General features: G+C 43.4%; 1 protein-coding gene across 1 annotated transcript in view; it reads left to right on the top strand.

The window, feature by feature from the left end:
• Positions 1-12,488, top strand: part of AKAP13 (A-kinase anchoring protein 13) — a 313,740-nt gene that overhangs the window by 75,742 nt on the left and 225,510 nt on the right. Inside the window, exon 2 of the mRNA XM_032392054.1 lies at positions 6,423-6,466. Within this exon, the coding sequence (XP_032247945.1) occupies positions 6,434-6,466 (33 nt within the window). The 5' untranslated portion in view covers positions 6,423-6,433. The remainder of the gene's footprint in view (positions 1-6,422; positions 6,467-12,488) is intronic.

Below are 12,488 nucleotides of genomic sequence, written 5' to 3'. Positions count from 1 at the left end.
AAGTGTGGGCCATGATTCAAAAGCAGAAACATCACCAGGTCCGGTCTCCTGATTTGGACTCACTGATGGTGGAAGGGGGTGTGGGGGACGGGCAAGAATCTGTATTCTTTAACAAGGCCTCCAGCTGATGCTTGGGTGCCCTAAAGTTTGAGAATCAGTGTTTAAAGCTAACTGCTCAATTATTAATTAATGCAACTTTAAACAGAAGAAGATAATTAGGCTCCTGTAAGATTTCCTCAGTCCCTTATTCAGGAAATGTGTTTGGTACCTGTAGTAGTTTATATATACATATTTTGTAGAACTTGGCATCTGCAACAGGAAACGCCTGTTTGCTCTTTGTACCCTGCTTCTTGTCTATTATTCAGAATTCCCTGCTCCCACCCCCAATGAGTGCATAACATGTTTATAGCCACCAGCCCAGACTCCTTAGGAATGAAGGAAAGAGTCTTTGGATCCTGTTATTTTCCTTGAAGAGCAGGACACTGTTTTACAAGAATCCAGAGTATGCATTGTCATTTCCATGTTAACCCTCACCCCAAATTTTTGTGGGTTTCGAAGGATTTACTGTAGCTCAGTTTTAGCAGGGTCCCTGGCCATGGAGATTCACTGGAAGCACATTCGGCAGTGCAGGTGCCCTGCAGGGACAGATCCTCTATTTACACTTGGCTGAGTCTCAAGCAGCTGCCCTCTTCCTTTGGGGACTGGGGTTGGTTGTGAAGGTGGCTTGCACTTCTTTTCTTGTGGATTTGGAAGCTTCCCTGTTGTGAATGACAAAAACCATGTCAATTGAAGTGATAGGTTCAGCAGACCTGGACAGCTGGTCCTTAGGAAATGGCTTGAGGTCAAGAAGCTAACAGATTCGGAGAGTTTGCAGGTCTCTGTGTAATTCCTGATGCAGTGTTAGGCCTGTGATCCCCCTCCCTCCCTCCCGTTAGGGACGTTTCATTAAGAGTGGAGCACCTGTTAAAGGCTTCTTTAGTATAGTATACGCGTATGGCTAAAGAATAGCAAGATTGATTTGTATTTACATACATATGGGTACAGGCATTCTTATTTTAATTGCTTCTCTAGGGAGCTTTAGTAAAGACTGTAGATTTCTTCAGTTTGCACATTTTGGAAAAGTGTCTTTTTATTTCCAGTTCAGGTGTGGCACATCGAATGACAGGGGACTTAAAAGAGGATGTGCTATGTATAATGTCTTCTTCCTGATTACAAAAGTAGTATCTGTTCATTGTCTTGCATAGTTAGGATTAAGAAAAAGATAATTTAGGAATAAAAATTCCCTGTAATTCTCAGAAATGTGTATATATTTAGCATTTTGTTATTTGTTCCTCCAGATTCTTTTCTGGGTTATTTTGTTATATCTTAGAATCGTGATTTACCCACCAATGTGTTTTTGCACAAATGTATCTGGATACCTGACACCTTTTATTTTTTATTTTTTAAAGATTTTATTTATTTATTTGACAGAGAGAGAGAGCACAAGTAGGCAGAGTGGCAGGCAGATGGAGAGGGAGAAACAGGCTCTCCGCTGAGCAGGGAGCCGGATGTGGGGCTCGATCCCAAGACCCCAGGATCATGACCTGAGCCGAAGGCAGCCGCTTAATGGACTGAGCCACCCAGGCGCCCCCTGAGGCCTTTTATTTTGACCACTTAGAATTTTCCAGGTATTTTCCTTGGTAGTCTCCACTGAGACCCAGAAACTGCAAGAAAGATCTGTGTCTGGCAGTGTGCTTAAGCACCTCACTTGGATTCTCTCTTTTAATTCTTCCGACTCCACAGTGTAGGCAGGAATTTTTATGCTCTTACTGCACTTAAAGAGACTGAGGTTAGACAGTCCACTTACTTGCTCAAGGTCATACAGTTAATCACTAGGGAACTTGGGATGGCCGCCCATGCAATTTGATTGCTGGTCTAGAGGATATTGTATAGCATGCTAGGACTTTTCTATGCTGAGAAGTCTTTTCTAGCTGAAAATATCTTTGAGATGTACAGAGCTGTTGAATGGGGACACCCTGCTTCTTTGGCTTATTAAGAGGTATTTTGTTAGCTTTTGGTTGGGAGTTGGCACTCGGGCACACTGGCTGAATCTAGTCCACTGCCCCTTTTGTGAAAAGAGTTTTATTGGAACATGGCCACACCCATTCGTTTACGCATTGCACCAGAGAGCATATGACCCGCAAAGCCCCAGATATTTACCATCCAGCCCTTTTCAGAAAATGTTTGCTAGCCCCTGCTGTGGACACCGGCTATTAGGAAGGCATGTCATCTTTGGTGGCTTCTGTGGTTTTGCATTCATTTGCTCAGGCACGCTGGTGTGTGGAAGTGTGTTCTGTCCCTTACTCGCCCCGCAAACCACCAAACACCTGTATCACTTCGTGCTGAGTTTACATGTGATCCTTAGGAGCTGCTGAGCTTCTTCACAATCCTTTGCAGGTGGTGTGACCTGCAGACAGTTCCAGAACTCTTGCCACTGTGAACCTGTGTCAGCACCACATGTCCCACGCTGATCCATGCCGCTGATGGTGTCTGCCCGGCCCCCTGCGAGGGAAAAGCTGATGAGCGTTTATTCTAAAGTGCAGGAAGAGGTCACAGCTCGGGTCTGCTTGCCTGTTCAGCAGCACCCCGAGAGCTGCCAGAGGATTGCAGAGAGAGCTGGACTGACATCACTGAGACCATTGCATTCAGGGTGGAGGAGTCCTGTTTTGACATAGAGTGAATGTGTTACTTTTGTACAACAGTAAACTATTCCATTTGTTTTCTTTCAGCATTTTGCAATAAAATGGAAAATGTGAGAAGAATGAAAACACTTAATTACTGAGCTTGTTTTTATTCCTCACCCCGCAGATTTATGACTCGTCAGAATTCTAGCTGGCTACTGCTGAGTGGCAGATTTGGTCAACATATTTGAAATCACATCAGTTATGTGTTTGAATTTTGATATTTCCATTTCATAGTCTTTAAAATGGGGTGCAACCCTTATAGTCCCACCGGGTCTGTCCTGTGTTGTACTTGGTGTTACATGAAAGCAGCCCATGTAAATGTGGACTTGGTCAAAGTCATTTTCTAGTTCCCGGGTGAGGAGGAAATTGTAGGGTTTTTCTCTCAAAATTTCTTGATGAAATCATTCATGGACATAGTGCATTTCTTTCATTTTCCTTTTGGGAAGTCTTGATCAAAAATCCATGGACAAAAGCAAAGACTTTCAATTGGGTCTTAGAGAATAAATTTGGTTTTTAAGTGTGTTTACTCTGACCCAAAGACTGCCTTCCTGCAGTATGCTCCTTCCTTTAGAGCACAGTTCTCAAGTAAAGTGAGCTTACGTAAGTGGATAAAGTAAGTTGTGCATTGTGTGTAGCAAGTTTTCTGATGGCTTAGCGTCAGAACTCTGAGTTCTGTGTTTTGGGGCCAGTTTGGGAGTCTGGAACCCCTTCCACCTTTCTTATTCTCTTTGATTTTGGGGGATAAATGTCACCTCAGAGAGGCCTTCCCTCAGTACCATATGTAAAACATTTCCTTTTTCCTCTTTTTCATTTTTCTCCATGGAACTTATCACTGAAAACCACTTATTTTCCTGCCGTATTGAAGTGTGTACTCCTACAGTAAACCCTCTGGAGGTTGGGAGTTTGTCTCTGTTCCTTTTGCACCTCCAGTGCTTCCGTGCAATGCCTGGCACATTGTAGGTGCACAGCAGGAGTTGAGTGAACAAGGTCAGAGCGAGTCTCTAGTCTTTGCAGAACAGGGGCTAGAGCTGGGACAGGTCAGTTTGTGGATTGAGGTCATTCAGGAGATCCTCTTATGGTATGGGGGGAAAGCACATGTTTGGGCATTAGATGGGGTTCGATTCTGGGCTCTCTTCTTAAAGTTGGTAAATAACTTAGTCATTGAAAGACTCCATTTTTTTCCCCTAGTGAAATGGGGAAAATAATGTCTTTTTGTGGGGGTTAAAAATAATATTGAATATAAAGCTCTGTCACTATTAGTCCCGTGTTTCCTCATGTGTGTCGGCATTGAAGAAGCTTAAAGCAGTCTGAATTTACCAATCTGTTGCCTCTGGGGTCATTGCCCTGATGACTTCTGACAGATTTATTCTTTGAACAGCCTCTGTTGCCAGCATAACAATGACCTGTCCCTTTGACCAGTGTGGGAGGACAGACACTTTGTCATTCCTCTTTAATCTTCCTATCAGAACAACTTGTATGGGTTCTGGCTTTGATGTATGTTTAGACGAGGTCATAATACCAAACAGTCGAGATGGCATCAGCCCCTCCTGAGAGCCCTGTGAGTTCCACCCGCTCTTCCAATCCAAACGCAGTGGGAGCCACTCAGATGGCTTGATGTTTGTGGTCCTTGCAGACGTAGTCAAGTTTCTTGGCAGATGAAGAACCATCAGAGGGCCAATAAGTCACTAGTGTGTCTCCCTAGATTTCTCCACTTGTTATGGATTACTGAAGTGCTAATTCCTGTTTCAGTTTCCATGGATACTTCTCGAGAGGAACACTTCAGAAGTTAGTTAAGGCAAATTGGTTTATAAAGTTGTAGGTTCTTTCAGTCCTTTGTCCCAGGCAAGTCTGGACAGGACTTGGAAAGCTGATTAAAAGGCTAGTGAGCACAGTGAGCTTAATTTTAAATTAAATGGATATTTAATGCATTGAGAAAAGTACTCAAGCGCTTCAGTCTTTTCCATCCATGCTTGCTGTTTGAATTTGATGGGCTGGAAATCTTTCTTTTTCTACTAAAAGAGTTTGTTATTGCTACATTTCTCAAGCTTGGTTTTCACTGTGGATTTTTGCAGGTGACTTTAGCACCTAAGGGTACAAAATCATTAAATGAAGGCAGGAAGGAAAGAGTGCCACAGAGTGGTCTGGGGAGTGGACCAGAGAATGAACAGGCGTGGTTGTGGAGGTGGTCGGTCAGGGTGGCAGAAGCCCCCCCGGCTGTCGGAAGCCCCCCGGGCTGTCGGCACAACACGCTGAAAAGCCAGTGGCTGGCAAGTGGTTTGGAGATGACTGGGTTTAGGAGCCCGATTACAGTTTTGGTTTTTGGTTTTTTCCCCCTAAGTGTGTGTTAACTGCTTTTTGGGTGAGCCTTGGCCTTGGACATACACATACACAGCCTGACCGAACTGGCAGATCTGGGAGGATTCTGTTCCTTAGGTTACACGTGGTTGCTATGGCATTCACTGCTCTTTAAACATTTAGCCATTGATAAGCTGCTGTTTGTGCTATTGGGATTTCAGTTCACTGTTAGTGAGGTTTTTGTAATCTGGTAGAACACAAAGAATGTGATTTCCTCTGTTTTTTGCATGTGCGAATGACATTTCTGTACTGTTTTTATATTACTGGTTAGTTACTGTGCGCCTAAATTTAATGCATTTAACCTATTATGAGTAAGAAACTTCCTTAGATCAAATTATCATCAAGTCCCTTGGGTCTGCTTCTCTGACTCCTATGAGGCCAGGATCAGCTTATGCTCAAATTCAGGGTGTTTGGCAAAGGGCCTGCCATCCTGAAGTCCACGATTCAGGACCATGATATTTTAGCTTGAAGCTCCTGGTCAAATCACCAAGTTAAACCTTTGGGAGCATGCTGTTACTTGATATTTAGGAGTGTATTAGACAATCCTGTGAGTCTTCTTTAAAGTTCTTCCTAAGATTTCTGTGAGGATTCATTTAGTGAAGATAACAGTCGGGAACCCAGCTATTATTTTTGAGGAGGACAACGCGTAGTTGGTGGACCCCAGCTGTATCCTCCCTTCTCCGAGGGGAAGAGAGCACTCTGGTCCCCTGCGGTCCCTCCCGCCACACTCCCCAGTGAGGCTGGAGGAGGCTCTGGCTAAGCAGCACTTTGTAAATTGGGGGGATTATGTAAAAGTATAACTGAACATACACTGTTTTTGCTTTGGTAACTGCATTTAATATCCTGTTGGTTGTTGAAAATTCTCCTAGGACAGAGGAGCATTTTGTGTTTATTTTTCAGTCTGAAAGTCTCTCTCCCCAGGGCGCCTGGGTGGCTCAGTTGTTAAGTGTCTGCCTTCGGCTCAGGTCATGATCCCGGGGTTCTGGGATCGAGCCTCGCATTGGGCTCCCTGCTCGGCAGGAAGCCGCCTGCTTCTCCCTCTCCCGCTCCCCCTGCTTGTGTTCCTGTGTCTCTCTCTGTCAAATAAATAAATAAGATCTTAAAAAAAAAAAAAAAATGAAAGTCTCTCCCCAGTTGAAAAGATTGAATCGGGGCTACAAGAAGTTTTGCAGTCCTTGACCTTCTGGCCTTCCCAAACCTCTCAGGAAAGCCAGGCATCCAGTTATCTCATACTTTTGATTGTGTTCATATGTCTATACTCGACATACAGCATTTGTGGCTTTTATATTTTTTGGCGATGGCTTTTAATTTTATTCTCATTTATTTCTCCCTTTTCTGTTTCAGTGTCCTGGGTCATGAAACTTAATCCACAGCAAGCTCCGTTATATGTGAGTAAATCGCGACATTTCTTGTCATTTCATACTCATCTGTGCTTTTTACTTGTTATGAGAAAACTCAGAAATGCTCTCCTGTGATTATCACAGGAATTTTTAACCATCTACACAAGTAGTGTACTTCAGAAGTTGAATTTGATTGGGTAAATGCTAAATGACTCACGCATGCCTGGCCCTGAGCTGAGAACAAAGAATAGCTGTAAGATGTGTGAGGTGAACTGGTCAGGTGGTAAGAGGCACCTGTGAACAGTGGCATGACCCTGCCTGCAGAGTGATGCCGAGGCTGGCTGCTTAATTTCACCATCAGCACATTTTCTGTAAAAGTGGTGTGGGGATCTTCCTACTGCCGTTGAGTTACCCTGTGTTGCAACTAGGTGGCACTCTGTCATTGGCGAGAGTGCTGTTTGCTTTAGGACTCGGGGTGGAAGCTGATACATCATCTCCTGAGAGTGAGGGAACTCTCAGATGAAGTGGATAAATCAATGAATCAAGGCTGGAAAAGGTAAAGTGTAGGTGACTCTCTCTCTCTCTTTTTTTTAAATTACTGTGAGAATGCATTAGCTGCATGAGGGTGGTGAAAAGTGGTGAGGGGTCCTTTTAGGGGTGTGGATAGTTAGAGCTTCCAGAGGCCAGTGGGTATTGGATTGGTATGGTCTGGAGAGAGTGAGGAAAATGTCTTTGATGGGACAGGTCCTTGAAGATGAAGAAGCATTTGGTCAAGACCTAAGGCAGATGGTAGAGGGATGAGGGGCAGTGAGCGTGGTATTCAGTGCATGGTGGGAGGGTGGGCAGTGGAAAGTCTGGCCCAGCTGCATTTGTGTTGAGGAGTAATGAGAGATGAGTCTGAAAAGGTTATCGAAGGTTAGCTATGAAGGCAAACAAAGATGTGGGGACCACTGAGGAGCCTTTGATGGGTTTTATTTTAAAATCTGCTGTTCATTTTATGCATTTATTTATTTTAGACCATGCCATGTTAGTGATAGTCCTATTACACCTTTCTAGCATAGGACATTCATGTGATCACTCTTCTGCACAGATGATTTTTATGTTAAATGTAACCCATAAAGAAAAATATATGCGTTCTTATAAGGTATTTTATGTATTTATTTTCTTTCCAGACTACTTGGAGAAAATTTATTATCTTCAACAGTGGGTTTGCACATGAACTGGATACCTTAGACTTTTAAAAACAGCTTTTATTGAGATATAATTCACACACCATAAAACTCACACATTTAAAGTCTACGATTCAGTGGTTTTTAGTATATTCACAGTTGTGTAATCATAACCATCATCTAACTTAAGAAGATTTTCATCATCCCGAAAAGAAACGCCATACCTATTAGTAGTACTCACCATTCCCTGTCTTTTCCCAGCCCCTGGCAACCATTTGTCTACTTTCTGTCTTTATGGAGTTACATGTGCTGGAAATTGCACATAAATGGAATCATACATCATATGGCCTTTTGTGACTGGCTTCTTTCACATAGCAGAGAGTGTTTAAGGTGCATGTTAGAGCAAGTATCAGTACTGTGTTCCTTTTTATTGATGGACAATACTCCGTTGTATGGCTGTGCCATGTTTTATTTCTCCATTCATCAGTTGATGGGCATTTGGCCTGTTTCCACTTTTTGGATATTATGATTAATGCTGCTGTGAGCAGCAGTTTTTTGGTAGGCTTATGTTTTCATTTTTCTTGGGTTTGGATTTAAGAGTACAATTGCTTGCTGACATTGATGACGCTCTGTTTAACATTCTGAGGAATTGCCATGCTGTTTCCTCAGTGGCTGCCCCGTTTTACACGCTCACCACCAGTGTTGAGGGTCTCGGTTTCTCCATACTCTTGCCAGGGCTTGCTGTTATCTGACTTTTGGATTGTTGCCATCCTAGTGGGTGTGAAAGGATAACTCTTCGTGGTTTTGTTTTGAGTTTCCCTAAAGGCTAATAATTGTGAGCATCTTTTTAGGTGCTTTTGGCTATATATGTGTCTTTGAGGAAATGTCTGTTCAGATTCCTTGCTTATTTTTAAGTTGGGTTTTTTTTTTATTGTTTAGCTTTAAGTGTTCTTTATATATCCTGGATTCGTCTCTTATCAGATATATGGCTTGCAACAACTTTCTCCCATTATAAGGTTATCATATCATTTTGTTGATGGCACTCTTTGAAGCACAAAAGTTTTTAATTTTGGTGATGTCCAGTTTGCCTGTTATTTGTTTTACTGCTTATACTTCTGATATCATGTCTGTGAAGGCTTTGCCTAACTCAAGATCACAAAAAATGAACCTCTCTGTTTTCCTCTAGGAGTTTATAGTTTAAGCCCTTTCCTTTCATTAGTGTAATATATTAGATTGATTGGTTTTGAATGTTAAACCAACCCTGCATTCCTGGGATATATCCTATTTTGTCACAGTGTATAATCCTTCTCATATGTCGCTGGATTTGGTTTGCTGGTTGAGAAGTTTTGTGTCTATACATAAAAGGTAAGTCTGGGGGCACCTGGATGACTTATTCGGTTAAGCATCTGCCTTCGGCTCAGGTCATGATCTCAGGGTCCTGGGATTGAGCCCTGCATCGGGCTCCCTGCTTGGCAGGGAGTCTGCTTCTCGCTCTCCCTCTGCCCCCCTCCCCTTCTTGTGTGCGCGTGCTCTCTCTCTCTCACTCTCTCTCTGTCTCAAATAAATAAATAAAATCTTAAAAAAAAAGATACAGTCTAGTTTTCTTCTGATGTCCTTGTCTGGCAGCATAATGTTTCCCAAATGTGTCCATGACTTAATCCCCAGAACCTGTGACTATTTATTTTACTTGGCAAAAGGGACTTCACAGATTTGGTTAAGTTAGGGGTCCTGATATGCGAGCTTCTCCTGAATTATCCAGGTAGCCCAGTGTAATCACAGGCGTCCTTAGAGGAGAATCATGAGTCAGATTCGTAGATGCTACACTGCTGGATTTGAAGGAGGAGGAAAGGGCCATGAGCCAGGGAGTGCAGCCTCTGGAAACTGGAAAAAGCAAGGGAACAGTTTTTCCTTAGAACCTCCTCAGTGAACCCAGCCTGTGGACATCTTTATTGTATTGTATTGTATTTATTTTTCTTTTAAAGATTTTATTTATTCATTTGAGAGAGAGAGAGAGTGAGTACAAGCAGGGGGAGAGAGAAGCAGACTCCCTACTTGATCCCAGGACCTGGAGATCATGACCTGAGCCAAAGGCAGATGCTCAACCATCTGAGCCACCCAGGCACCACTGGGCATCTTTATTTTAGCGCAATGAAAGTTGTTTCAGACTTCTGACCTCCAGAACTGTAAGATAAGAAGTTTGTGTTGTTTTAAGCCTCTGAGTTTGAGGTGATTTGTTGTAACAGCAATAGGAAATGAATACAGTTGTAGTTTGGAAAAATTAATTGGCGATGGCATGAAGGATAATTTAGGGGAGAGTAGCGGCAGAGAGATCAGTTAGAAGTTTTCTGATTTTGCCAACATGGAATCTGAGAACTCTAGAGTTCATAAGGACGGTAGGCGTTATGTGCTTCAGCCTCTCTGTTGTGGAGTGGGGACATGAGCTCTGAAGATGATGTGATGAGAAGGCACAGCTAATCCGTGGTAAAATTATGATTTAAATCTATATTTTTGGGCTTAGTCATAGAAACTACTGTAAAGCTTGTTAGTCATAAAAAAAAAAAAAAAAACCCTTCATTCTGTTAGGGAAGCAAGGCTCTTTAGAAATGAGTTCTGAGGAATACTCTTAATAAAGTAAGTCCTTTGTATACGATTATGTGTTTAATTGGGCAGGTCCTACTGAAGAAGAATATTTTAAACTTCAGATTTTAAGTATGTCTGTCAGCAAGAATACTTAGGGGCAATTTGTTATCAGTTTTTTAAAAGAGTAACGGTGTACCTCATTTTCAGTGAACTAAGTCAGGTCACAGGAATTTCTGCTGTTCTGGTAAAGAGAAGTAACTGTTCTATTTTGTGTCCATTGGAGAGGGGGGTCAGTGCTCTGCACCTAGAGAAAGAAGGAAGAAGCAAAAGAAGAGAAAGCATGTTGAAGTTTTTCTTTCAGTTTGTATTTGGGATCTGCCAGGGGTAAGTATCATCAGCAGAAGAGAGAAAACTCCTCATAAATAAGAAAAAACACTGGATCCCAAGAATAACTTTTATCTGTAAGTGAAGAAAAATTAGCTGGATTCCAATAAGTATTTTAATTCGTCTTTGAATAAAGATGTGTCCAGAGTAAGTTACCATAGTTAAAAATGTAGGAAAGTCTCCAAACTGTGCAGGTGGCAGTACTGTTGAATGTTTACGTGGAGTTCCCATGAATAATTTTTGATGAAATGTGCACGGTGGAATGTGAAGACAGTGACCTGGAGCTTGAGAGACCAGGCGCTTTACTGTGGCTTTGCCTGGGTTTTCTTGTCTGTCAGTCCTGTGATCCCACCAGCGCCGCTCTGCCTCCACGGAGGCACTGATGGTCGCTGGATGAATCGATGAAACTACTTTGACAAGGTTAGGAGTATCCTTCTAGGTGATGAGGGCCTAGAGAGCTTAGCGGGAGTAAACATGGAGAGGCCGTGTCAGATGCAAAATATATTTTTTGAAGAAGCAGCAGAACCAAATCATAGGGGGAGTGAGAGAGAAGCATAATGGTTGATTGAGAATTTGAGCGTGAGTGACAGCGGATGCCCTTGCCAGATGAGGAAAAGAAAGAGGCGCCGGCTTGTTCTCCAAACATGTTGAAGGGCATCTTACTGACTCATGGAGATGTGGGCATGGAACTGGGAATTCATACTTTCATTGAGGTGCCTGCTTTGTTCCAAGCGCTGTTCTGGATGCTGGAGATTTTGCCGTGAACGAAACACAACGGGCCCTGCTCTCAATGTCCTTGTATTATAATGAGGAGAAGGCAGACAACTCATAAGCATGAAAATACATCAGGAGGAAAACCTTTTTTTTTTAAACTTTTTTAAAATTTATTTGACAGAGCACACGCACAAGTAGGGGGAATAGCAGAGGGAGAAGGAGAAGCAGACTTTCCGCTGAGCAGGGAATCTTATGTGGGGCTCGATCCCAGGACCCCGGGATCATGACCCAAGCCGAAGGCAGACGCTTAACTGACTGAGCCACCCAGGCGTCCCAGGAGGAGAAACTTTACAAAAATAAATTAAACAAGAAGATGTGATGGTGCCCGATGAGGGGCTATTTTAGGTTGCGAGGTCAGGGAAGGCCTCAGAGGGGCATGCCATTTAAGCTGAGACGTGGGGGTGCCTGGGTGGCTCAGTTGGTTAAGCGTCCGACTCTTGGTTTCTGCTCAGGTCATGATCTCAGGGTCAATGGGATCAAGCCCCACGTTGGGCTCCGTGCTCAGCAGGGAGTCTGCTGGAGGTTTTCCCTCTCCCTCTGCCCTTCCCCCGCCCCCAAATAAAATAAAATAAATCTTTAAGCTGAGACCTGAATGACCAGAAGGAGCCAGCCATGCGAAGATGTTGGCATGGTGTTCTAGCCCAGGGGAACAGGTGTACAACAGGTGCACAGGATCTAAAAGGAAGGTTGGCTTGATAGATTTGAGGAACAGAAAGGACAGTGGCTGAGGCTCAGAGAGAACGCTGTGGCTGTGGGCACAGTCTTTCCTTCTGGAGGAGGTCGGTGACTGAGGGAGGAGATGAGAGAAAAGCCTGATGGAGGATTTCGTGGACTGTGGGCCACCCCCCTGGGCCTGCCTTTCTTCATGCCCAGTTCCCGGCACAGCACCCATCTCTGGGTGTGCTCTGAACGCTGTAGCGCCTCCCATGGCTTGGGGTCACGTCAGACCTCTTAGGAATTAGTGATTTATCCTGATGCTGGGAGATGTTGGCCTTGGGCAGTTCCAGCACAGTATTTTAGAAACAGAGTTTGGGCACATTGTAGTCATCTTTTAAGATCTGTGTTTTTAATGTAACTTGGATATTCTTGAGTTGAGGAACGTTTTCTTTAGCAGATTTGGCTCTCACTTATCAGAGGACGGTGTAATAAAAAATTGTCTGGTT

Source organism: Phoca vitulina, unplaced genomic scaffold, assembly GCF_004348235.1.
Source record: "Phoca vitulina isolate PV1807 unplaced genomic scaffold, GSC_HSeal_1.0 scaffold65, whole genome shotgun sequence".
NCBI lineage: Eukaryota > Metazoa > Chordata > Mammalia > Carnivora > Phocidae > Phoca > Phoca vitulina.
This window is presented reverse-complemented; position numbering and strand designations above follow the sequence as displayed.